This window comes from Gopherus flavomarginatus, chromosome 1, assembly GCF_025201925.1.
Source record: "Gopherus flavomarginatus isolate rGopFla2 chromosome 1, rGopFla2.mat.asm, whole genome shotgun sequence".
NCBI lineage: Eukaryota > Metazoa > Chordata > Testudines > Testudinidae > Gopherus > Gopherus flavomarginatus.
This window is the reverse complement of record NC_066617.1, coordinates 3,929,541-3,956,139: the sequence shown is the minus strand read 5'-3', so window position 1 is coordinate 3,956,139 and position 26,599 is coordinate 3,929,541. Positions and strand designations below refer to the sequence as shown.

Below are 26,599 nucleotides of genomic sequence, written 5' to 3'. Positions count from 1 at the left end.
GAGGGAGCCCGGGACCCTGCAGTCAGCTGGTGAGTTCCCAACCCACGCTCCGCAGGACAGGCTCTCAGTGAAGCGCTCTGGGAGGCAGGGACAGAGAGACGAGTTTCTGAAAGGTCGCCAAAAAAATTGTTGTGAGAACTCTTGAATCTTAATCCATAATTTGGGAGCATCTAATCCCACAAAAAGAATCTGCTATTAAAATAATAGAACCTTGTGTGCACATACAACTTTAATGAGCCTGCAGTGCTTTGAAGTCCTTTGATTTGTGGAAGCCTCTGATCATTGAGCATAATATCACTATGAGATCTGGTTTATGTGCAGGTGAACAAGCACATTGAGGTGAAGGTTACACAGGTTGCAACTCACAGAGTCAGGAATAAAACCTAGTCATAGTGATTACTCACCCATGCCCACCACTGCTCCTGAACTGCATTGGACAGTTCCCATTCAAGGCTTCTGAATATCCCACTGCAGCATCAGTGAAGTCGGTAGAATGATCCCAGGAATGTAGCTGGCCCGTAATGTTTTCAGAGGAAAGGGAGCTGAAGGGTGTATTGTGCCCCTCAAATCGTGTGGAGTTAGCAAGAAAATGATCCTCAAAAAGATGTTGGTGTCACCAGGCATAAATCTAGGTAACTCGGGGGGGTGGTAAACCACAAGTGTCAATGAAGCCCTCCTGCTGGAGGCTTCAATGAACCAATGTTCCTCCATGTTCAACACTTTGTGTAACCTAGTGTAACCTAATATGTTAAGAGCTGTAAAATGTAGTGTTAGCAGTTAGTTTTCGGTTGTAACAGTCAGCTCTCTGCTGTAATACATTAAAGCTAGGCTAAAGCACGCTCAAGGCCGTTTTAAGATACTGTATACATGTCTCAGCAGCAGAAAGCGGGGAGGAAGAGAGAAGACAGAAGATTGAATGAGAAAAGATACTGCAGCTGGATGGGAAAGGAGGGGGGAGTGAGAAATCAGCTAGTCAGCAAGAAAGTTTTGTAGTAAACAACTGTGATATAAAAGGAAGAAACTGCTTGTTTTAGGGGGGCAGGATTTGAGATTTTCTCCCTTGCACCTTATTTGAGCTTGGTTTGCTTCTCCACCCTGGTGTGTTTATTGGCGCGGCACACCAAGTGACTGACCCGAAGTGAAGGACCAATGAGAAATCAGGGATCTTGAGACTGACTGTCCCCAGAACCAATGATGAGAGTCCAACACAACAGGTCAGCCTGATTGACAGGGCAGGCAGGCCAATGAGGGAGTCAGGAGCCCGGGGTCCCGTCCTCCGTGTGAGCTGGAGCTGCCTCAGCCAGCGCGGGCCCAGCTAAGGGGAGAGCAGCAGCCAGAGCTGAGCTGAGCGGAGCCGCAGCAGCCTGAGGGGCCAGAGGAGCAGCCCAGAGAGCAGAGCTGAGCTGGAGGCAGAGCCGCAGCCAGGCTGGGGCAGAGTGGAGCTGGGGCTGGGGCTGGGGCTGGAGCCGTCCGGAGCCGGGTGCGGTGAGCAGCTGGGTGAGTGGGGGGGACCCTGGGCAGAGGGTCCAGCACAGGGAGACGCCACCAGCCAAGATGGGGATCATGACACTGACGGGGGCCTGATGCTGGGAAGAAGGGTCCTGCCACCTGGAGCCTGAGGGCGTGTGGGAAGCGCCAGAGCAAGCGTCCGACCCGCAGCGTCCCTGCAGCACAGCCAGGGACTGGGCAGGGGGAACAGACTGTGAACTGCCCTGGCACTGCAGAGACGGCTGTGTGTGGTGTCCCTCAGCCCACAGGGTGGGGTGACTTGCTCCTTTATCCTTTCCCATTTTCCTTATTTATTTATTAGTTGCTGTTTAATAAATCATATTTGCTCTGAAGTACATGTACAGTAGAACCTCAGCGTTACGGACACCTCGGGAATGGTGGTTGTCTGTAACTCTGAAATGGTCCGTAACCTGAAGATGTTACAAAATTCAGCCACTGCTGAATTGGGGCTGCAGCCATTGGGGGTGGAAGCATCCAGTGTGAGGAGAGTACCCTGGAGTGGGGACAGCTGAGCCCCTGACCTAAGTGACTATGAGAAGATTAAGGATGGATCCCCACCAGGATTTCTAGTCCGAGCCTTGTCAGGGTTACAAGGACCGTGGAAGAGGAGTCCTTGAGGTCAGGCAGGCCTCTGGGAAAACAGAGTGGGAATTAGGACTCAGATTCATTCATTAGTAAATTCAACCGGGGTCCATATAATCTGGTAAAGTTCCCCACAGAGGTGGGACCATCTCCTACTAACATATAGGTTATATCCTAACAAGGAATCTTGTATTATTAATGCTATCCCAGCCATGTTCTTTGCACTATTTTTTTAAAGGACTGGAAATTCCAAGCATTAATGATATACATTTTATATATTTATATCTCTTAGAGACAGGATATTTTTAGGACAAAGAGAATAACAAGGATTCAAAAGAGCTGGTTGGGTCCCTTCTTTCTTTCTTTCTTTCTTTGTCTCTCTCTGCATCTCTCTCTCTCTGCTTTTCTCTCTTTAGGTCTCTACATGACCTCAGTTGCAATAGGAGCTAATCATTAAAATTTTTATTTCCCTTTCCAATGTACCTTAAGTTTATTGTCTTGCCTGCTGTGTGTTTCAGGTTTATCGCCATGGCAGAAAGATGTCTTGCTTCACAAATGTGTGAAGCTGCAATAAGCTACAACATGCCAGGTGTAAGCCAGTTCCCTGCCTCCACAGTGCTGATTCAGCCACCACCTTCCCAGGAGCAATTCTCAGCTCTTTCCCTCAGAAAAGCAGAGTGGGATCCCCAGGAGTAGCTGACATTGGAGGTGGTGATGGGGGCAGATGTGATGATAGAGGCTCATAACGTTCTGGAGGGTTATATGGTTACGGGGGTTCCTGTGATGATGGGAGATTATACAGTTATGGGGGCCCATACAGTTAGGATGGACTCTATGGTCATGGGGTCCATATGGTTGTGAGGGAATACAGGTTTAGGGGGATGGCGATGGGTAGGATTACCAGATAGTAACTGTGAAAAAACGGGATGGCGTGGGGGTGCGGGGGGATAATAGGCGCCTATATAAGACAAAGTCCCAAAAAACTGTATTGTCACTTTAAAAATGGGACATCTGGTCATCCTAGCGATGGGGCCATTGTTATGTTAATGGAAGCTGTGGGCCATGTTAAACACAGCAGGTATATCCATGGGAACAGGAAGAACCAGGAAATGAGAGGCATGATACAGATTCACATCTGAGCTCATAGGCCAAACTTTGAGAAGTGGTGAGTACACTGAACTCAGTGTGAAATAATGAGCGAGCTGCATTTCATCAGCGCCTCTGCAAAGATTCCTCATGTTTCCCATGTTAAACTCGATGGGTTTCCTCTATTGCTTCCCTAGCGATAGGTTTCTTCTGTTATCGGCACAATGGGCCTGATTCTCAACTACACGACAGTCAACATAAACAAAATGTCTCGCGGTCCACCAGCGGATTCCCCTGATGGGCCACAACCCAAAGGTTGCCCACCCCTGGGCTAGGTGATCTCCTATCCATGAATATGGATGATCTCTATCTGCCTTTTAACTTTCTAACAGCAGCTGCATAATAGAGAAGCTTTTCGAACTTCTGCTTTTATTGTGCTTTTTTTCAGTTGAGAGAAGTACTTCCAAATGGTGGCAGATGGACTGGAGTGCCAAACTCTACAGCTGCAAGAAAGAACTCAGAGAACTGTGAGAAACATACCATTTTGGAGCTGGGGATAGGATACGGCTCTCCATAAAACAATGGAAATCTAGTCTTCCTACTCTGCTTTCTTTCTTTATTCTCTATTCTGACAATTTCCTACTCCCCTTTATGTCTTATTCAAATATATACTACCTCGTACTATTGGTCATCTGGTTTAATTGTTCTTCCATTCGTTATCTTTTCATATTACCAAAGGTTCATCCCACAGCATCTCATCCTTCACCAAGAATTCGCCATTTTCCTCTCTGCTGGGCTTCTTGCTGGGCTCACTCAACTGCATTGTCTTACAAGGCGTCACTTTCTTGTCTGCTCATGGATGGAGAGGTGGTTTCTGGCAGAGTACAGGTTCCAAGACTTAACTCAAACCCTTTGTACAAAACAGCACTGCTTCCTTTCCCTCTCCACCATCCCTCCCCTTGACCAATCAGCAAATCTGCTCTAGGCAGCGCTTTGACAATCCTTTGATGACAGCCACATGTGCTACTGATGCCACCCATAACCACCAGCTGGCTCACACAATGTTAAGATGAAAGACAACTGAAGAGTGCAACATACATATCACCCTCTGTGAGGCTGCAATTCATCCAAAGGAGGACTTACAAAGGCACTCAAGTTTGTGTAAGCAGAGTCAGGATGAGCTCTCCCCTGACCTCTGGTGGTGAATTATGGGAAGTGCGGAAAGAAGGCCAGGAAATGTGAACTCTCAAATATTTGCATGGGCACACCCAGCAAGGCAGCCTGGGATGGTTATTTTGACAGCTGGGCTCCCCAATTTCTTTGTTATTGGGGCAGGAGGAAAAGAAATGGGATGCCGCATTGTTTCCTACCTTTATTAAAAGGATTTGGCTACACTCAGACTCCGTGCTTGCGAGAGGGGAAGTATTGCCTCCTAGAGGCGCTCAGGGTGGTGTGGTATGTAAGTGTCCCAGGTCACTCGGTGGGGACTCGAGCCGGTTATGCATTGTGTTATTGAAACGGAATCCCTGGATACTCAACCTGGCCCTTGTTGTTGCCAACTCAGAGGGGCAGAAGGGTTACATTTGTTTGGTAACTAATTAGGACCTCTCCCACAAAAAGCATCTCAGAACTTCAAGGCAGTCCTAGGAACTGTATAAAAGTGCTCACGACTCAGCACTCTTCTACACATTTCTCCGGACTTCATCTCCTCGGTGATTTGGGTACGTCCAACTTGACACAATTTCTTTCTAACCACACAGATATCACAGTAGGGCTTCTTTCAGTTTAAGACTGAGTCTTGCATGTACTCACTGTGATCTTTATCAGGGATCAGGGTGTTCTTCCTTAACTATCCTGTGTAATTATTCAGTTTCAAGGGCTGGTGGATTGATAGGAAACATATTCCCTGTTAACTGGATAAAGAATTAGGACATTTAAATCTTTTCAGTAACTTTAGAAAGTCCCTTAGCCATTTTTCACTTAGCTGGATTAGGAAAAATCTTTCCCAGGTTAGTCCGGAAAGTGTCAATTCAGTGGTCTTCTACTTGACTCTGAAGCAGCTATTACTCCTCAATATTGGAGAGAGAGAATGGATAAAGTTCTCAAGTGGTATGATCCAATCTAGCAATTGCTATGTTCGCCTGAGCAGAAATACCCATTGAAGGTGCTTCTCCTCAGATGGTGTGACTTAGTGTAGCTGCAGGTCAGTGGACCTGAACCCATTTTAGCCCAGCTGAGGAGCTTGTCCTAAGTGATTTCTTTGGAGAAAAGCCAAATCTCTGTTGCTTCATCAGCAAGTTTTGGTGACTCCCAAGATTTGGAAACTCAAAGAGCCACCTTCTGACACCAGAATCGACTGGTTTGCAGGCAGAGGTTAAATCCTCAAAGGAAAGGATGTGATTACCATGATCCCAGAAATGTTCTCTTTGATAAATATCTAAAATAGATCCAGAATGCCAGGTGTCCATCATTATTCCAATCGGTGTTTTTCAGTCAAAGGGACACAAAGGGGCGAGTTGGCTGGGAAGTTTACTGTGAGTGGACAAGAGGTGTAGAAAGAGGATAAAGGAACAAATACATGACCACACCCATGCAGACTAAATGCACTCCTCCTCGCTCTCTCGGGCCCCATGCAAACCTTGCTACAGTTGTAACTGAGCTTTGAAGCCTTTCTTCCACCAGCACTTCTACCTTCTCTTACTCTAGTCCCTATTGTGTGTTGCAGGTTTACCTCCATCCCAGAAGGATGACTTTCTCTAGCCTGTGCTATCCAGAATGCGGGGTAGCTGTCATAAACAGATAGCTAAGGGTTAATGTCTCTTTCACCTGAAGCACCTGACCAGAGGACCAATCAGGAAACTGGATTTTTTCAACTCTGGGTGGAGGGAAGTTTGTGTCTGAGTCTTTGTTTTCTGTCTGCCTGCTTTTCTCTGAGCTTTGGAGAAGTAGTTTCTGTTTTTCTAATCTTCTGTTTCTAAGTGTAAGGACAAAGAGATCAGATAGTAAGTTATATGGTTTCTTTTCTTTGGTATTTGCATGAATATAAGTGCTGGAGTGCTTTGATTTGTATTCTTTTTGAATAAGGCTGTTTATTCAATATTCTTTTAAGCAATTGACCCTGTATTTTTTCACCTTAATACAGAGAGACCATTTGTATGTATTTTTCTTTCTTTTTATATAAAGCTTTCTTTTAAGACCTGTTGGAGTTAATGCTCAGGGAGTGGTGTTATAAGGAGGGCTTTGGGATGTACGGTCACTGGGACGCATTTACGGATAGACGACTGTTTGCTCAGGATGGACTTCATCTCAGCAAGGAGGGAAATAGAATTCTAGGATGGAGGCTCGCCGACCTCATCAAGAGGGCTTTAAACTAGAAAGTTGGGGGAGATGGTTGGGAAATGTTCAGGAGATCTCCACGCCAGAACATAACCTGGAGAGGGAAGTAAACAAAGTGAGCGGGGATACCCTTGCGGCCCCAAGATTTGATCCAAGGAGGAATAGTGGAGTAGAAACCAGAGTAACGGGTGATGCTGGTGGTAGAAAGTTTGTGCACGACGGGGGAAAGAATGTCACTGACGCCAAACGCCGAAAATTAAAAGGTTTGTACACTAATGCGAGGAGCCTAGGTAACAAGATGGAGGAACTGGAGTTACTCGTGCAGGAAGTGAAGCCAGATATTATAGGGATTACCGAAACCTGGTGGAATAGTACTCATGACTGGAGCACGGGTATTGAAGGCTATGTGCTGTTCAGAAAAGACAGGAAGAAAGGCAAAGGTGGGGGAGTAGCCTTGTACATCAATGATGAAATTAAATGTTGCGAAATAAGATGCGATGGAATGGATAAGACAGAGTCCGTCTGGGCAAAAATCACGCTGGGTAAAAAAGCAACTAGAGCTTCCCCTGAGATAGTGCTTGGGGTGTGCTACAGACCGCCGGGATCGGATTGGGATATGGATAGAGACCTCTTTAATGTCTTTAATGAAGTAAACACAAAGGGGAAATGTGTGATTATGGGGGACTTCAACTTCCCGGATATAGACTGGAGGACGAGTACTTGCACGAATAATAGGGGTCAGATCTTTCTGGATGTGATAGCGGATGGATTTCTTCATCAAGTAGTTGAAGCACCTACAAGAGGGGATGCCATTTTAGACTTGGTGTTGGTGAGCAGTGAGGACCTCGTAGAAGAAATGGTGGTAGGGGACAACCTTGGTTCGAGTGATCATGAGCTGATTCAGTTCAAACTAGATGGAAGGATAAACAAATGTAGATCTGCGATTAGGGTTTTTGACTTCTCAAGGGCTAATTTTAAAGAGTTAAGGAAATTAGTTAGGGAAGTGGACTGGACGGAGGAATTAGTGGATTTAAATGTGGAGGAGGCCTGGAATTACTTTAAGTCACAGCTGCGGAGACTGTCGGAAGCCTGCATCCCGAGAAAGGGGAAAAGAACCATGGGCAGGAGTTGTAGGCCAAACTGGATGAGCAAGCAACTCAGAGAGGGGATTAGACAAAAGCAGAAAGCTTACAGGGAGTGGAAGGAAGGCAGGATCAGTAAAGAAAGCTACCTTGCTGAGGTCAGAACATGTAGGGATAAAGTGAGGAAGGCTAAAAGCCACATTGAACTGGAACTTGCAAAGGGAATCAAAACCAATAGTAAAAGGTTCTACAGCCACATAAATAAGAAGAAAACAAAGAAAGAAGAAGTGGGGCCGCTATACACTGAGGATGGAATGGAGGTTAAGGATAACCTAGGCATGGCCCAACATCTAAACAAGTACTTTGCCTCGGTTTTTAATAAGACTAGTGAGGAACCTTGCGATGATGGAGGGATGATAAACGGGAATGTGGATATGGAAGTGGATATTACTGCAACTGAGGTAGAGGCCGTACTTGAACAGCTCGATGGGACGAAGTCGGAGGGCCCGGACAATCTCCACTCGAGGATATTAAAGGAACTGGCGCGTGAAATTGCGAGCCCGTTAGCGAGAATTTTTAAGCAATCGATAAACTCGGGGGTTGTGCCGTATGACTGGAGGATTGCTAATGTAGTTCCTATTTTTAAGAAAGGGAACAAGAGTGATCCGGGTAATTATAGGCCTGTTAGCTTGACGTCTGTAGTATGTAAGGTCTTGGAAAAAATTTTAAGGGAGAAAGTAGTTAAGGACATTGAGGTCAATGGTAATTGTGACGAATTGCAACACGGATTTACTAAAGGTAGATCGTGCCAAACCAATCTGATCTCCTTCTTTGAGAAGGTGACGGATTACTTAGATAAAGGAAATGCGGTAGATATAATTTACCTAGATTTCAGTAAGGCGTTCGACACGGTTCCGCACACGGAGCTGTTAGTTAAATTGGAAAAGCTGGGAGTGAATATGAAAGTTGTAAGGTGGATAAGGAACTGGTTAAAGGGGAGACTCCAGAGGGTCGTATTGAAAGGTGAACTGTCGGACTGGAAGGAGGTCACCAGTGGAGTCCCTCAAGGATCGGTTTTGGGACCGATCTTATTTAACCTTTTTATTACTGACCTTGGCACAAAGAGCGGGAATGTGCTAATAAAGTTTGCGGATGACACGAAGCTGGGGGGTATTGCTAACACGGAGAAGGACAGGGATACTATTCAGGAAGATCTGAACCACCTTGTAAACTGGAGTAATAGAAATAGGATGAAATACAATAGTGAAAAGTGCAAGGTCATGCATTTAGGAATTAATAATAAGAATTTTGGATATACGTTGGGGGCGCATCAGTTGGAAGCGACGGAGGAAGAGAAGGACCTTGGGGTACTGGTTGATAGCAGGATGACTATGAGTCGCCAATGTGATACGGCTGTTAAAAAAGCAAATGCGATTTTGGGATGCATCAGGCGGGGTATTTCCTGCAAGGATAAGGATGTGTTAGTACCGTTGTATACGGCGTTGGTGAGACCCCATCTGGAATACTGTGTGCAGTTCTGGTGTCCCATGTTCAAGAAGGATGAATTCAAACTGGAACAGGTTCAGAGACGGGCTACGAGGATGATCCGAGGAATGGAAAAACTGCCTTATGAAAGGAGACTCAAAGAGCTTGGCTTGTTTAGCCTGGCCAAAAGAAGGCTGAGGGGGGATATGCTCGCCCTATATAAATATATCAAGGGGGTTAACGTTAAGGAGGGAGAGGAATTATTTAAGTTTAGTACTAATGTAGCCACGAGGACGAATGGGTATAAACTGGATATTAGGAAGTTTAGACTTGAAATTAGACGAAGGTTTCTGACCATTAGGGGAGTGAAGTTCTGGAATAGCCTTCCGAGGGAAGTAGTAGGGGCAAAAGACTTTCCTGGCTTTAAGACAAAGCTTGATAAGTATATGGAGGGGATGTTATGATAGGATCGTTAATTTGGGCAATTGATCTTGAATTACCACCAGACAGGTCTGCTCAATGGTCTGCGGGGAGATGTTGCATGCGATGGGTACTGAGTTGCTGCGGAGAATTCCTTCTTGGGTGCTAGCTGGTGACTCTTGCCCACATGCTCAGGGTTTAGCTGATCGCCATATTTGGGGTCGGGAAGGAATTTTCCTCCAGGGCGGATTGGCAGGTGCCCTGGAGGTTTTTCACCTTCCCCTGCAGCGTGGGGCACGGGTCGCTTGCTGGTGGTGTCTCTGCAGCTTGAGGTCTTCAAACCATTTTTGAGGATTTCAATAACTCGGTCCTGGGATAGGGGTTGTTATAAAATTGGATGGGTGGGGTTCTGTGGCCTGCCTTGTGCAGGAGGTCAGACTAGATGATCAGATTGGTCCCTTCTGACCTATGAGTCTATGAGTCTATGAGTTTTTCTTTACTTCAGGGAAATTGAGTCTGTACTTACCAGGGAATTGGTGGGAGGAAGAAATCAGGGGGAGATCTGTGTGTGTTGGATTTGCTAGCCTGATTTTGCATTCCCTCTGGGTGAAGAGGAAAGTGCTTTTGTTTCCAGGACTGGGAACGGAGAGGGGGAGTCACTCTGTTTGGATTCACAGAGCTTGTGTCTGTGTATCTCTCTAGGAGCACCTGGAGGGGGGAAGGGAAAAAGGATTATTTCCCTTTGTTGTGAGACTCAAGGGATTTGGGTCTTGGGGTCCCCAGGGAAGGTTTTTCAGGGGGACTAGAGTGCCCCAAAACACTCTAATTTTTTGGGTGGTGGCAGCAAGTACCAGGTCCAAGCTGGTAACTAAGCTTGGAGATTTTCATGCTAACCCCCATATTTTGGACGCTAAGGTCCAAATCTGGGACTAAAGTTATGACATGGTGTGCAGCGGTTACGGGATAGACAAAATCCAGAAGCCAGTAGGAATATTATTTTTTTCTCTTCTCTGCTAAGGGCTTTTTAGCAGAGAGAAACAGTTTGGGTTTAAAAGACAATTTTTTTTTCTGCTCTCTCTGGCAGTTTGTGGCTTGCATGTTTATGACAGTAGCCCAACCCAGTCCAGTTACTGACAGCTGCAACGAGCCATGCATTAGGCAGTGCCCTGACTCCGAAGTGGTGATCAAACTCTCACCGGTTGTTGTGACCCTCCCCGGACCAATTCTCAGTAATTTCCCTCAGCAGAGTGAAGTGGCAGCCATAGGAGCACCTGTGGTTGGAGCTGGTTTGGGGGGCTCATTCTGTTTCGGGGGATTGTACGGCTATGGAGGTCATTACGGAGGATTGTATGGTTTAGGGAGATTAGGTGGTTACAGGGGCCTTTACGGTTATGGGGGATTATTGGGCTATGGGGGACACTGCGGTTACCCAGGCCTTTATGGTTTCGGCGGATTATGGGGATATGGGGGATGTGGCCGTAGGTCTCTTAGTGGATATTGTGGGCCATGTTAAAGCCAGCAGGAACATCCATGGAAACAGGAAAAAACAGGAAATGACGGGCAAGATACAGATTCACTTCTGAGCTTTTGGGCATGGCTTTCAGAAGTGCTGGGCAAACGTGGCTCCAGCTGAACTCAGTGGGTGCTGTGTGTGCTCAGCACCTTGGGCTGACAGCCATGCTGCCTTTCTAATGTTACGCTTTGTGACTCTTTCTGCAAATGCTTTCCCATCCATGTGCGGATTCTTTTATTTGCATGTGGGCTCATTCTGAATTACACGTAGGCTGTTTACACTAACCCTGCAGTGTGAAGGAAACAGGGGCCTTAAGATAGGCATCATTTACTTTTATTATCACTTTAAGTTCCTTTTAGGCACCACATGTTCTATCCTTTCCATCAATATGTACCTTTAGCGGCTCACTTTGACCTTTGCGTGGCAGATGTCTAACAGAGAAGCTGCTTAGTCCTCTGCTTCTATTTTCCTTTCTCTCATTTCCCACCAACTGGGGTAAAACAAGGAACTTAAAATGCTTTCAATGGGGACTTGTTTGCCAATCTCTGCAGCTGCAGTCAGAAGAACATACACCCCGTTGAGGTATGCAATTGGTCAGAGCCCTTCTTGAAACATTGGAAATACATTCTTTCTGCTCTGTAGTATTTCTTCCTGTAACTGTGTATTACCAATTTCATTTGCATTAAAACTCTGCTGTATCATAATATCAGTCTTCTGAGTCTCCTTGTTCCTCCACACTTGCTTAAAAATCGCGTAGGGGGAAATTTCTCACTGTGGAGCTGGCACCACCGCGCACTTCTCAAGTTGTAATTTTCAAAGCTCTGCAGTAACAGGAGAATCCAGCCCTTGGAGTGGTTGATAGCAGTCTGCAGGCCCTGAGTACCAGGGTGGGGTTCCTCTTTGCATAACCTCTTTTAGCAAAGAATCTTTTCTTGCAAAGACTTAGACACGTTTTCAATTTAAGAAGATAAATTTTTCCTTTGATTTCAAGACAGCCAATCATCACATGGTTCACAATAAAAGTCAGTGAGAATCTTTGCAGGACAGCAACCCAGGCTTTCGTAAGGAAAAGAAAAGTGGCCTTCTGGAAAGCTAAGTACTGTGTCCACTGGATCCCCTTTGTCCACATGTTTGTTGACCCCTTCAAAGAACTCTAATAGATTAGTAAGACACGATTTCCCTTTACAGAAACCATGTTGACTTTTGCCCAACAATTTATGTTCTTCTAGGTGTCTGACAATTTTATTCTTTACTATTGTTTCAACAAATCTGCCCTGTACTGACATGAGACTTACCGGTCTGTAATTGCCAGGATCACTTCTAGAGCTCTTATTAAATATTGGCATTACATTAGCTATCTTCCAGTCATTGGGTACAGAAGCCGATTTATAGAAAAGGTTACCAACCCTAGTTAATAGTTCCACAACTTCACATTTGAACTTCACAGAACTCTTGGGTGAATGCCATCTGGTCCCAGTGACTTGTTACTAAGTTTATCAATTAATTCCAAAACCTCCACCAGTGACACTTCAATCTGTGACAGTTCCTGAGCTTTGTCACCTAGAAAGGCCAGCTCAGGTTTGGGAATCTCTCTAAGATCCTCAGCCATGAAGACTGAAGCAAAGAATTTCTTTAGTTTCTCCGCAATGACTTTATCATCTTCAAGCTCTCGATCATCCAGGGGCCCCACTGGTTGTTTAGCAGGCTTCCTGCTTCTGATGTACTTAAAAAACATTTTTGTTATTACCTTTGGAGTTTTTGGCTAATGGTTCTTCAAACTCCTCTTTGGCTTTCCTTATTACATTTTTACTCTTAATTTGGCAGTGTTCATGCTCCTTTCTATTTACCTCATTAGGATTTGACTTCCACTTTTTAAAAGGTGCCTTTTTCTCTCTCACTGCTTCTTTTACATGGTCGTTAAGCCATGGTGACTCTTTTTTAGTTCTTTCACTGTGTTTCTTAATTTGGGGTATATATTTAAGTTGGGCCTCTATTATGGTGTCTTTAAATAGCATCCATGAAGCTTTCAGGTATTTCACTTTAGTCACTATATGCAGTGATCCTTGGGTCTGTGAAGCATCCGGTGTGAAGAGAGCACCCCGGTGTGAGGACTCCCTGTCCCTGTCCTAAGTGTCCATGAAAAGACTGCGGGTTGAGTCCCTCGGGAATTCTGGGCTCACCATTGTCGTGGTTACAAGGTGTCAGGGCTCCCTCCACTCTCTTAACTCCAGGGTACAGATGTGGGGACCTGCATGAAAGACCCCCTAAGATTATATTCCACCAGCTTAGGTTAAAAGGCTCTTACATAAATTAAGTTGTCCCGGGATAAAAGGGAAGTCCTTTCCTGGATTGAGAACTGGTTAAAAGACAGGGAACAAAGGGTAGGAATTAATGGTAAATTCTCCGAATGGAGAGGGGTAACGAGTGGTGTTCCCCAAGGGTCTGTCCTAGGACCAGCCCTATTCAACTTATTCATAAATGATCTGGAGAAAGGGGTAAAGAGTGAGGTGGCAAAGTTTGCAGATGCTACTAAAGTGCTCAAGATAGCTAGGACCAAAGCAGAGTGTGAAGAACTTCAAAAAGATCTCCCCAAACTAGGTGATTGGGCAACAAACTGGCAAATGAAATGTAATGTGGCTAAATGTAAAGTAATGCACATTGGAAAAAATCACCCCAACTATACATACAATATGATGGGGGCTAATTTAGCTACAACAAATCAGGAAAAAGATCTTGGAGTCATCATGGATAGTTCTCTGAAGACATCCCCCTGGTGTGCAGAGATGGTCAAAAAAGCAAACAAGATGTTAGGAATAATTAAAGAGGGGATAGAGAATAAGTTGGAGAATATATTATTTCCCTTGTATAAATCGATGGTACGCCCACATCTTGAATACTGCGTATAGATGTGGTCTCCTCATCTCAAAAAAGATACACTGGCACTAGAGAAGGTTGAGAGAAGGGCAACTAAAAGGATTAGGGGTTTGGAACGGGTCTGTAAGGGTGCGGACTCATTCCTGCGGCACATCCTGCTGGTCTCTCAGGGAATTAGCTCATTCCAGTTCTGGAGTGCCCTCTTCAGGCCTCTCAATGATCCGCCTGCCCTCTGGCCCCATGTCCCTCCCAGGACCCCGGTGCCCTGTTAGCTGCGGTGCTGCCCCTGAGCACTACCCCCTTTCTCTCAGGGTCCCCCCACCCACTATCCCCACCTCACCTCAGTATCAGGCTACTGCCAGTCATCGTCTAGCCCCATGCCCTGGGGCAGACGGCAGTATCAGCCACTCATCAGTGGCAAGGTGGGGTTTGGACCTGCTGCCTTGGCCTACACCTGGGCTGCCTTCTGCAACCCCCAGTACCTGTTGCCCTTGTGCTAGGCCACAGTCTAGGACTTTCCAAGCTGCAGCTTCCCAGCTCCTCTGCCTTGCCCCAGCCCTGCTCCACTCAGGTACCCTGTCTCTAGCTCCCTGCAAGCAGGCCCTTCTCCTTCTACAGGCAGAGGCAGACTGGCTGGGCCTCTGGCTCACAGCCTTTTCTAGCGGCCAGCTGGGCCTGACTGGGGCATGGCCCCAGCTGAGCCTACTTTCCCCCAGTCAGCCCAGGCTTTTAGAGCTGCAGCGCTCTGCAGGGCTGCTTTTCAACCCCTCAGGGCAGGAGCGGGTAACCACCCTGCCCCAGGGTCCCATGTGAGGAGAGCTTAAAGAGGCTAGGACTTTTCAGCTTGGAAAAGAGGAGACTAAGGGGGGGATATGATAGAGGTGTATAGAATCATGAGTGATGTGGAGAAAGTAGATAAGGAAAAGTTATTTACTTATTCCCATAATACAAAAACTAGGGGCCAGCAAATCAAATTAATGGGCAGCAGGTTTAAAAGAAATAAAAGGAAGTTCTTCTTCACACAGTGCCCAGTCAACTTGTGGAACTCCTTGCCTGAGGAGGTTGTGAAGGCCAGGACTATAACAGGGTTTAAAAGAGAACTGGATAACCTACATGAATTTAAGTCCATTAATGGCTATTAGGCAGGATGGGTATGGAATGGTGTCCCTCGCCTCTGTTTGTCAGAGGGTGGGGATGGATGGCAGGAGAGAGATCACTTGATCATTACCTGTTAGGTTCACTCCCTCTGGGGCACCTGGCTTTGGCCACTGTCGGTAGAGGATACTGGGCTAGATAGACCATTGGTTTGACCCAGTACGGCCGTTCTTATGTTCATGTTCTTAACCAAATAGGTAACCAAGGTGAGCACACACCAGACCTTTGGGGTTTTAGGGCAGATTCTTAAAAACAGAACTTGATTATAAAGAAAAAGGTAAAAGAAGCACCTCTGTAAAATCAGGATGGAAAGTAATTTTACAGGGTGATAAGATTTAAAACACAGAGGATTCCCCTCTAGACAAAACTTGAAAGTGACCAAAAAAAACAGGAATAAACCTCCCTCTTAGCATAGTTACATCCTACCAAGGAAACTAACATTATTAATGCTATCCCAGCCATCTTCTTAGAGACAGGATAATTTTTGGGACAAAGAGAGTAACAAGGATTCAAAAGAGCTCGTTAGGTCCCTCAATCCTTCTTTCTTCCTTTCTTTCAAGACATCTTGCTTCACAAACACGTGCAGTGACATTCCACACACCGTGCACAACAGCTGTAACAAGCCAGACATAAGGCAGTGCGCTGAATCTACAGTGCTGATCCAATCACCACTGTCATGTCCTTCCCAGGAGCAATTCTCAGCTCTTTCCCTCAGGAAAGCAGAGTGGAATCTTTGGGTGCAGCTGACAGTCTAGGTGGCGATGGGGGCACATGTGCTGATAGAGGTTTCTAATGTTATGGAGGATTATATTGTAACCGGTGTGCCAGTGGTTATGGGAGATTATAGTGTTATGGAGGCCAATACGGTTAGGACGAGCTCCATAGTCACAGGGGCCTATATGGTTGTTGGGGAAAACAGGGCTGGGGGGATTGGGATGGGGTCATCGGGACCTAAATGGAAATTGTAAACCACGTTGCGCTCACCAGGCATCTCCATGGGAACAGGAAGAAGCAGGAAATGAATGGCAGGATACAGATTCACCTCTGATCCCATAGGCCTGGCTTTGAGAAGGGTTGAGTGCACCAAACTCCATGTGAAATAATGAGAGAGCTGCATTTCATCAGCACCTCTGCAAATATTCCTCATGTTTGCCATGTTACCCTTGATCGGTTTCGTCTAATGCCTTCCTGGTTATGGGTTTCCTCTGTTATCACCTCAACGGGCCTGATTCTCAACTACACAATGGGTATTACACCACACTGTAAAGTGCAAATGAGGCAGGGGCCATAAGGTGGATGTTACCTACATCTACCATGACTTGAGTGAGTGCCTCTTTCCCATTCCAGAGCACTGTCAAAAGGCTTTAGTGTCAATGAGAATTCAGCCTGGTGATCTCCTCTCCATGGATATGGACCGTTTCTTTCTCCCTGTTAACTTTCTAACAGCAGCTGCATAAAGTTAATGCAAAGGAGGTGTTAAGCAGACACACTGATTTTGTTTTTGCCACTGGGTTCTTTTGAAGAGTTGCATGTGTTTGGGGGAACGGAATGGGAAGAGGAAGGGGAAGGGGAAGCGGAAGGGGGGCAGGAACCACTATAGGTCAGGTCCACATTTTATGTGGGCCTGACTCCCCGCCTCTCCTCTTACCCATGAGACTCTACCCTCGTCTGGGCCAGAAGCAGGAGCAGGGTCAGAGTAAGAAGCACACAGGCAGCTGTGGAGAACCTTGAACCCGCCATCTGCCATGGATGGGGTGCGGGATCGAGGGCTACAGGCTAGGTTCTGCTTTCAAGATCCCCAAATCTGGCAGATGGGGGTGATGGGCTCCCTGTTCTGGCTCCAGCTTTAGTATGGCCAAGGGGGCGGGGCTTTGGGGAATAGGAGGGGCAGGAGTGGGACCACATACGGGATGGGTCCTCGTAGCCCTTCCACTATTAGGAAGAGTGTGTCACCGTTGGCCTACAGTGAAGTATGTGATCTTGTGGCCACCTTTCTTTTCCTTATGAAAACCTGCAAAGACTCTCAGAGACTCTTAACACAAACCATATGATTGATCTTCTTGAAACTAAAGGGAAAAACTACATGAAGAGAAAATGTGTCACGAAGTCTTTGCAGGAAAAGACTCTATCTACCAGGGCTTTGAAAATTACAACTGGAGAAGTGCCAGGGGCACAAGGAGGAATTTCATCCAACATGATTTTTAAGCAAGGAGGGAGGAACAAGGAGAACCAGAAGACTGATATTATGATGCAGCAGAGTTTTTAATGCAAATGAAATTAGCAGTACACAGTTACAGGAAGAAAGACTACAGAGCAGAAAGCATATATTTCCAGTGTTGCAAGAAGAGTTGTGACCTATCACATGCCTCAGTGGGGCTCATTTCAGACACGATGATCTGTTTGCTTTGTTGCAGCTGCAGAGATTGAGAAAGAAGTCCCCTTTGTAACCATTATAAGATCTTTGTCTTATTCCAGTTGGTGGGAAATGAGACGAAGCAAAATAGACTATGCAGCCTTTCCATTAGACATCTGGCCAGAGCAAAGATCAAAGTGAGGCACTAGAGGTACATACTGATGGAAAGGTAGAAAATGTGGTGCCTAAAAGGGACTTAAAGTGATACTAAACATAAACGCTGCATATCTGAAGGCTGCTGTTCCTTCACCCTGCGGGGTCAGTGTAAACAGCCTGCGTGTAATTCAGAATGAATCCACATGTAAAAGCGAGAATCAGCACACGAGGGGAAAGCCTTGGAAGAAAGAGTCCTAAAGTGTAACATTAGAAATGCAGCACGTCTCTCATGCCAACGTGCTGAGCACACACAGCTCCCACTGAGCTCAGCTGGAGCCCTGTTTGCCCAACACTTCTGAAAGCCATGCCCATAAGCTCAGGGGTGAATCTGTATCTTGCTGTTCATTTCCTGGTTCTTCCTTCTTCTGTGGGTGTTCCTGCTGGGTTTACCATGGCCCACAATATCCACCAAGAGACCTACGGCCATATCCCCCGTACCCCCATAATCCCCCGGAACCATAAAGGCCCGGGTAACCGCAGTGTCCCCCATAACCCAATAATCCCCCATAACCGTAAAGACCTGGGTAACCACAGTATCCCCCATGGCCCAATAATCCCCCATAACCATAATGGCCGCTATAACCATCTAACCTCCCTAAACCAAACAACCCTCTGTAAAGGCCTCCATGGCCACGCAATCCCCCCCAACCAAATAAGCCCCCCAAACCGGCTCCCACCACAGGTGCTCCTACGGCTGCTACTTCACTCTGCTGAGGGAAATTGCTGAGAATTGGTCCGGGGATGGTCACAACAACAGGTGAGGGTGTGATCACCACTTCAGAGTCAGGGCACTGCCTAACGCACGGCTCGTTGGAGCTGCCAGTAACTGGACTAGGCCGGGCCACCCCGCATTCTGGATACCACAGGCTGGAGACAGTCATCTTTCTGGGGTGGAGGTAAACCTGCAACACACAAGAGGGATGAGAGTAAAGAGAAGGTAGAAGTGCTGGTGGAAGAAAGGATTCAAAGCTCGGTTACAATGGTAATGAGGTCAGCATGGGGCCCGAGAGAGAGAGGAGGAGTGGAGTTAGTCTCTTTGTATTTGTTCCTATTTGGTCTTTCTACCTCTCTTCTCCGTTTGTCCACTTGCAGTAAGCGTCCCTCCCAACCGGTCCCTTTGAGCCCCTCTCAATGACTTTGTCTGTAAAACACAGACTGGAATAAGAGTTATATGAAATTACATCATCTCAGAAGAAGCAGCTTCAATGGGTATTTATGTTCAGGAGAACATAGGAATTACTCAACCGGAGCACTCCACTTGTCAACTTCATCTGTCTCTTGTCTCCAGTACTGAGGAGTAACAGCTGCTACAGAATAAAATAGAAGACTACTGAATTGGACCTTTCTGGACTAACCTAGGAAAGTTTCTTCCAAATCCACCTAAGTGAAAAAAGGTTAAGGGACTTTCTAAAGTTACTGAAAAGATTTCAGTGCCCTAAATCTATTTCCAGTTAATAGGTAATATGTTTTCCAATTGTTCTTCAAGTCTCTCCTTTAGCTTAAGCTCATGAATCCATCAGCGCCTGCAACTTACTAATGACACAAGATAGTTATGGAAGAACTCCGTGATCCCTGATAAAAATCACAGCGAGAACATGCAAGATTCCATCTTAAATGACAAGAGGCCCTACTGTGATATTTCTGGGGTTAGAAAGAGATTGAGTGGAATTGGACTTACCCAGTTCACCAAGGAGATGAAGTCCAGAGAAGTGTTTAGAAGAGTGCTGTGTGGTGAGCACTTTTATACAGTTCCTAGGACTGCTTGTACGATCTGTGATGGTGTTTGTGGAGGAGGTCCTAATTAGTTACCAAACAAACTTGTTTGCCTTCATAAATCCTCTTTTTGATGGAGCTGTTTTCCTCAGCGTTGGTGATTATTGGGCTAATCTCAGCCTCAGAGGGTGTGACATGTGTGTTGCACTCTTCAGTTGTCTTTCATCTTAAAATTTTTTAGGCCAACTGCATTTCTTTTTTCATTCCAATGACTTTATTGTTGCTCCAAAGAGAATGAAGGTCAAGGTGATTCTGAGCGGCATCAGTAGCACAAGTGGGTGTCATGAAAGGAATCCAGTATAGTCCTTTCAATTCATGCTGGTCATGGTTAGGGGCATTGGGCAGTTCATTCTAAATGTTTCATTTTTCTCCATTCTCACCACCTCTGTTCCTAGCAGGTCAGATCCAATCCCCTTTGAATCAATGGGAATCATTCAATTGCCTCCAGTATATTTTCTGTCAGGACTCTAAGTCCGAAATTCACTCTTTGCCAGGGGGATAGTACAATGCCTATGAACAACAGGTGCCACAGGACTCTCCCTCTGAACAATGTTTAGTCCCATTTTAAACTTTCAAACTCGGTCTTAGCAGGGGCTTAAGCCCTCACAGATTTTAATAAATACCAAATTCAAAACTACATTTGAATGAATATGAAATAGACCCAAAATGTGTGGCTTTAAATCATGACCTGATTAAGGGAATGACATGAAAGACCTTGGCCTATATTTTGTGTAAAGTGACTGTGTGACTCATTACAGAGGTGTCTAATGCCCACAACAATATATTGATATTCTAGGAACACAACCCTTTGCATGTGTGAAACACCAATGAGTGTTTGTGAGGGGCTTTGAAATCTTGAGTTCTGAGAATGCTGAAGAACTTCCAGCCTTAACATCCTCACTCTGTCTGTTTGATAGGCCTACAGAAAGAGATACATTGAGGTGACGGTCAGACACAGGGGTCAGTTGCAGAAACAGAAATACAACCCAGTATTTCTGACGCATCCTGCCACAGGCTGAGCTCTAGGCTGATCCCTGTTATAGCATGTTACAAGACAAGGTTAGTAACATGTCTGATTAAAAAATGTTTGCATCCTTGGATCTCAGCGTCAGGAATAAAAACCTGGCTAATATTGTGATCCACTTGAACGGTGGCTTTTTTATACTTGAGGATAATACTTCTCCAAAGGAATTACAAGTCTATCAATTTTCCAAAGGCGTAGTAACCTTGTAAATATTAAGTTGGGGTTTATTTTTGACTCTGCCAATAGCTCCCAGTCTGACCTTCACCTGAATGTGCCTCGATTTACCTCTGTAGCAAAAGCTATAATTGTAACTTTCAGGGTGGATTGTCTGAGGCTTCCTCTGATCTAAGCATTTCAAAGCACTTTTTACTGAGATTAGATCTTCTAACACTGAAGATTAGATTCACTTTAAAAATGCATGTCAAGGTCACAAATATCATTCCAGAGCTCAGTCTGTGTTTCCCAGCCTTTGAAATTGGGGCTCTTTGATTTTTGTTCCATGGAACTTTGCATTTTCTTTTTATATATATTTTAAAGTTTAAGGGATGGGGAGGGATAGCTCAGTGGTTTGAGCATTGGCCTGCTAAATCCAGCATTGTTAGTTCCCCCCTTGAGGGGGCCACTTAGAAATCTGGGGTAAAATCAGCACTTGATTCTGCTTGTGAAGGCAGGGGGCTGGACTCAATGATCCTTTGGGGTCCCTTCCAGCTCTCTATATTTTTTGAAGGGTAGCTACTGAACCAGTGTAAAAGGGAACAGTTCCATCAACTTCAGATTGAAGGAACACACTTTATCTAGTCGAGGTTAGAGAAATCTTGTTGCAAGTGTCTCTCTTTGTGCATATTTGGCACCTCTACCCCCTAGTTCTCAAAGCTATGGGTGGTGTTTGAACCTCCAGCTGGGAGAGGTTAGCCTCTACCGCACCATTTCCACCAGAGGCCCCACCACTTCCACCCAAGGCCCTGCTGGAGCTAATCTCCCACCCCCTCCAAGCTGAGAGCCACCCCTCTTCCCCCCAATGCAGACAGCAACCCAGTCCTGCAGCTAGCCCCCTCAGCCTCAATGGAGTGCTGGTAGGGAGAGCAATGGGCAGCCCCAACCTCCTCAGCAGGGGAGGGTAAGGTGGGTGGCATGTGGCCCCAGCCCCAGAGTGCAGGAAGGCGGGTGGTGAGTGGCCCCTGCCCTAGAGCACTAGGGGGCTGGACTTGGATCTGGGAGGACTGGAGCCACGACTGGATGAAGGGAATGTCAGGGAAGGGAGTGGGGTCACGCTTGATTGTTTGGGAAGGCAACGCCTCCCCCCTGCCTATGCAACCCATCACCTATGCTCAAAGCCAACGAATAGGGAAACCAATGGAAACATCAGGTACTGCATCTCCACCCATGAGCAGCCAAGAGAAGTGGGTTTTGTGAGAGACTTCAGCTAATAAAGCAAAGGAAGAAGCACAGCACTGACAGTTAAGGATTCCTTCTTCAACAATCAGAGAGCTGTGGGATGAGACTGGATTAATTGGAAGTCTGACCAACCTAGTGCATCCTGCAAGACCCGTCTCCCACACAAAGATTTTCAGACAGACACAGAATGATTTTTAAAGTGGAAAATACAACCCCACCAGGATTTCTTCTAACTCGAGCAGCATTAAATGTCTTCCCTCAGTTGTAAAGCACAGACCATCACTGAAGTCTGGGGAACTCTACTGATGTCCGCTGGCTCAGTATCTGCCTCTTGAGCTTTGTAAAAGAATGTTTGCTAAAGAAAGGGAAATGCAAAGCTCCTTGTACCTCTTTCTGTAGGCCTATCAAACAGACAGAGTGAGGATGTTAAGGCTGGAAGTTCTTCAGCATTCTCAGAACTCAAGATTTCAAAGCCCCTCACAAACACTCCCTGGTGTTTCACACATGCAAAAGGTCGTGTTCCTAGAATATTAATATATTGTTGTGGGGATCAGACACCTCTGCAATGAGTCACACAGTCACTTTACACAAACTATAGGCCAAGGTCTCTCATGTCATTCCCTTAATCAGATCATGATTTAAAGCCACATATTTTGGGTCTATTTCATAGTCATTCAAATGTAGTTTTTAATTTGGTATTTATTAAAATCTGTGAGGGCTTAAGTCCCTGCTAAGACCGAGTTTGAAGGTTTAAAATGGGACTAACATTGTTTATAAGGACAAAGAGTCCTGTGGTACCTATTGTTCATATAAATCATACTATCCTCTTGCCAAAGAGTGAATTTCAGACTTAAAGTCCCCACAGGAAACATACTGGAGGCAAAGGGGGGTACAAAGGGGATTGGATCTGACCTGCTAGGAATAGAGGTGGTGAGAATGGAGAAAAATGGCACATTTAGAATGAACTGCCCAATACCCATAACCATGACCAACATGAACTGAAAGGACCAAATTGGATTCCTTTCATGACACCCACTTGTGCTTAGGGTGACCAGATGTCCTGATTTTATAGGAACAGTCCCAATTTTGGGGTCTTTTTCTTATATAAGCTCCTATTACTCCCCACCACTTGTCCCAATTTTTCACACTTGCTGTCTGGTCACCCTACTTGTGCTATTGATGCCACTCAGAATCGCCTTGACATTCATTCTCATTGGAGCAACAATAAAGTCATTGGAATGACACAAGAAATGCAGTTGCCCTAAAAAAATTTAAGATGAAAGACAACTGAAGAGTGCAACATGCATGTCACACCCTCTGAGGCTGAGATTAGCCCAATAATCACCAACGCTGAGGAAAACAGCTCCATCAAAAAGAGGATTTATGAAGGCAATAAAGTTTGTTTGGTAACTAATTAGGACCTCCTCTTTTCATTTAAGATGGAATCATGCATGTTCTCACTGTGATTTTTATCAGAGATCATGGTGTTCTTCCATAATTATCTTGTGTCATTACTGAGTTGCAGACACTGGTGGATTCATGATCTGAAGCTAAAGGAGGGACTTTAAGAACAACATTTACAATTGGGGAAACATATTTCCTATTAATTGGAAATAGATTTAGGGCACTGAAATCTTTTCAGTAACTTTAGAAAGTCCCTTAGCCATTTTTCACTTAGGTGGATTTGGAAGAAACTTTCCCAGAAAGGCCCAATTCGGTGGTCTTCTACTTTATTCTGTAGCAGCTGTTACTCTTCAGTATTGGAGACAAGAGAACAAATGAAGTTGACAAGTGGAGTGCTCCAGTTGAGTAATTCCTATGTTCTCCTGAACAGAAATACTCATTGAAGGTGCTTCTCTTCAGATGATGTAATTTTATGTCGCTCTTATTCCAGTCTGTGTTTTACAGACAAAGTCATTGAGAGAGGCTGAAAGGGGCTGGTTGGGAGAGAAGCATACTGAAAGTGGACAAGTGGACAAGAGGCATAGAAAGACCAAATAGGAACAAATACATGAGCACAAACCAAGAGACTAACTTAGTGATCCCCAACCTTTTGTCTGGTGGACGCCAGACGAAGGACCACTGTGCTGGTGGAGCACCCACCGAAATGCCGCCGAATTTTGGCAGCATTTCGGCGGCAACACCTCTCGATGACTCCACTTGCCGTTGACAAGCGACGTCATTGAGAGGCATCACTCCCGAATTTCAGCGGGGACGCCTCTCGATGACGCCGCTTGCCATCGACAACTGACAGCATCGAGAGTCGTCGCCACCGAAATTCACGAGCGACACCTCTCGATGACCTCGCTTGTCGACAGCAAGTGAAGTCATCAAGAGGCCTCACCGCTGAAATTCGGGGGCATCGCCTCTCGATGACGTCACTTGTCAACGGCAAGTGGAGTCATCGAGAGGTGTTGCCGCCGAAATGCCCTCCTCCTCTCTCTCTCTGGCCCCATACTGACCTCACTACAATTGTAACTGAGCTTTGAAACCTTTCTTCCACCAGCACTTCTACCTTCTCTTTACTCTCATCCCTCTTGTGTGTTGCAAGTTGACCTCCACCCCAGAAAGATGACTTTCTCCAGCCTGTGCTATCCAGAATGCGGGTTGGCCTGGCCTAGTCCAGTTACTGGTAGCTCCAACGAGCCGTGCGTTAGGCAGTGCCCTGACTCCGAAGTGGTGATCAGACCCTCACCGGTTGTTGTGACCCTCTCCGGATCAATTCTCAGCAATTTCCCACAACAAAGCGAAGTGGCAGCTGTAGGAGCACCTGTGGTGGGAGCTGGTTTGGGGGGCTCATTCGGTTTGGGAGGATTGTATGGCTATGGAGGCCATTATGGAGGTTTAGGTAGATTAGGTGGATACAGGGGCCTTTATGGTTATGGGGGATTATTGGGCTATGGAGGACACTGCGGTTACCCGGGCCTTCATGGTTATGGGGGATTATGGGGATACAGGGGATATGGCCGCAGGTATCTTGGTGGATATTGTGGGCCATGTTAAACTCAGCAGGAACATCCATGGAAGAAGGAAGAACCAGGAAATGAACAGCAAGATACAGATTCACCCCTGATCTTTTGGGCATGGCTTTCAGAAGTGCTGGGCAAACAGGGCTCCAACTGAACTCAGTGGGTGCTGTGTGCGCTCAGCACCTTGGGCTCACAGCCGTGCTGCCTTTCTAATGTTACGCTTTGTGACTCTTTCTGCTAATGTTTTCCCAGCCATGTGCTGATTCTTTTATTCTCAGGCTGTTTACAGGGATCCCACAGTATGAAGGGAACAGCAACCTTAAGATAGGTATCATTTACATTTATTATAACTTTAAGTCCCTTGACAGGAAAAAGAGACCTTGCTGTCAAGGAGAATTAGGCCCCACATGTTCTTTCCTTTCCATCAATAAGTACTTTTAGCACCTCACTTTGACCTTAGCTATGGGCTAATGGAGAAGCTGCATAGTCCTCTGCTTTTATTTTGCTTTGTCTCATTTCCCACAGACTGGGGTAAAACAAGGAACTTAAAATGGTTACAAAGGAGACTTGTTTGTCGATCTCTGCAGCTCCACCAAAGCAAACAGAACATGAAATGTGCCCCACTGTGGCGTGTAATCGGTCACAGCCCTTCTTGAAACACTGGAAATACATTCTTTCTGCTTTGTGGTATTTCTTCCTGTAACTGTGTACTGCTAATTTCATTTGTATTAAAAACTCTGCTGCATCATAATATCAGTCTTCTGGTTCTCCTTGTTCCTCCCTCCTTGCTTAAAAATCGTGTTGAATGAAATTCCTCCCTATGTAGCCAGCAGCTCCGGGCACTTCTCTAGTTGCAATTTTCGGAGCCCTGGGTAGATAGAGTCTTTTCCTGCAAAGACTTAGAGACAGATTTTCACTTCATGTACATTTTCCCTTTAGTTTTAAGAAGACCAATCATACATTTTGCATTGGGAGTCTTTGCAGGACAGTGCCCCAGGTTTTCATAAAGAAAAGAAAAGTGGCCACGAGATCACATACTTAATGCAATGTTAACTGTAGACCAAGGGTGATGGATTCATCCTATTAGTGGGAGGGCCACGAGGTCCCACCCCTCCATGGGCCCACTCCTGCCCCTCCTCTTCCCCCAAAGCCCTGCCCCCCGGCCAAACCGAAGCTGGAGCCAGGCCAGGGAGCCCAGGCCCCTCCATCTGCCATGGCAGAGGGGCCTAGAGCAGCCCCCAGCCCATGTCCCTGATTCCTGGGCCCCCTACACATGGCTGGTGGACCATCCGCTGTTCCCCACCGCTGCCCATGCAGCTCTCACCCTGAAGCGACTCCCACTTCTGGTCTTGACTGAGGGCGGAATCTCATGGGTTGGAGGAGGGGCAGCGGGCCGGGCTGGAACAAAAAGTGGACCACAACCCATAGTGGTTCCTGCCTCCCCCCACCCACCCCAAGTTTTGTACCAGAGGTCTTCTCATATCGCAAGCCCTGGTCCCAGACAGAGCTTGAGAGTGGAATGTGAGAAGTTCTGTGCTGCTCTCAGCTTCTACCCTTGGGACAGGGGGTTTGTTTATAAACAGAGGCAGGATGATTAATATAACAAAAGGCTTGTCATTAAATTAAACTAAGGATCATTATATCACAGGGGTAGCAGTGTTAGTCTGTATCCACAAAAACAACGAGGAGTCTGGTGGCACCTTAAAGACTAAAATATTTATTTGGGCATAAGCTTTTGTGGGTCAAAAACCCACTTCGTCAGATGCATGCAGTGAAATTTTCAGATTCAGGCATAAATATATATTGGCACATGAAGAGAAGGGAGTA

At 46.0% G+C, this 26,599-nt stretch overlaps 2 protein-coding genes across 13 annotated transcripts in view; one reads left to right on the top strand and one right to left on the bottom strand.

The window, feature by feature from the left end:
- Positions 1–26,599, top strand: part of LOC127032899 (claw keratin-like) — a 196,501-nt gene that overhangs the window by 115,131 nt on the left and 54,771 nt on the right. For 2 of the 12 annotated variants that reach the window (XR_007768966.1, XR_007768967.1), the window contains exon 2: positions 3,626–4,291. The exons of 8 other annotated variants lie outside the window; for them this stretch is intronic. The gene's annotated coding sequence lies outside the window, so the exon portion shown is untranslated. Of the gene's footprint in view, positions 1–1,503; positions 1,759–2,127; positions 3,513–3,625; positions 4,292–26,599 lie in introns of those variants that run through there. 2 more of the 12 variants (XR_007768965.1, XR_007768964.1) reach the window with 2 other exon arrangements.
- On the bottom strand, positions 17,998–18,542 carry LOC127032799 (claw keratin-like). The gene has a single exon (XM_050920404.1). It carries the CDS (start codon positions 18,490–18,492, stop codon positions 17,998–18,000), a length of 495 nt encoding a protein of 164 aa, XP_050776361.1. The 5' UTR covers positions 18,493–18,542.

What these genes read in the sequence shown, in the direction of transcription:
- LOC127032799 (XM_050920404.1), bottom strand. Translation starts at nt 18,492, where the DNA reads ATGACTGTCTCCAGCCTGTGGTATCCAGAATGCGGGGTGGCCCGGCCT.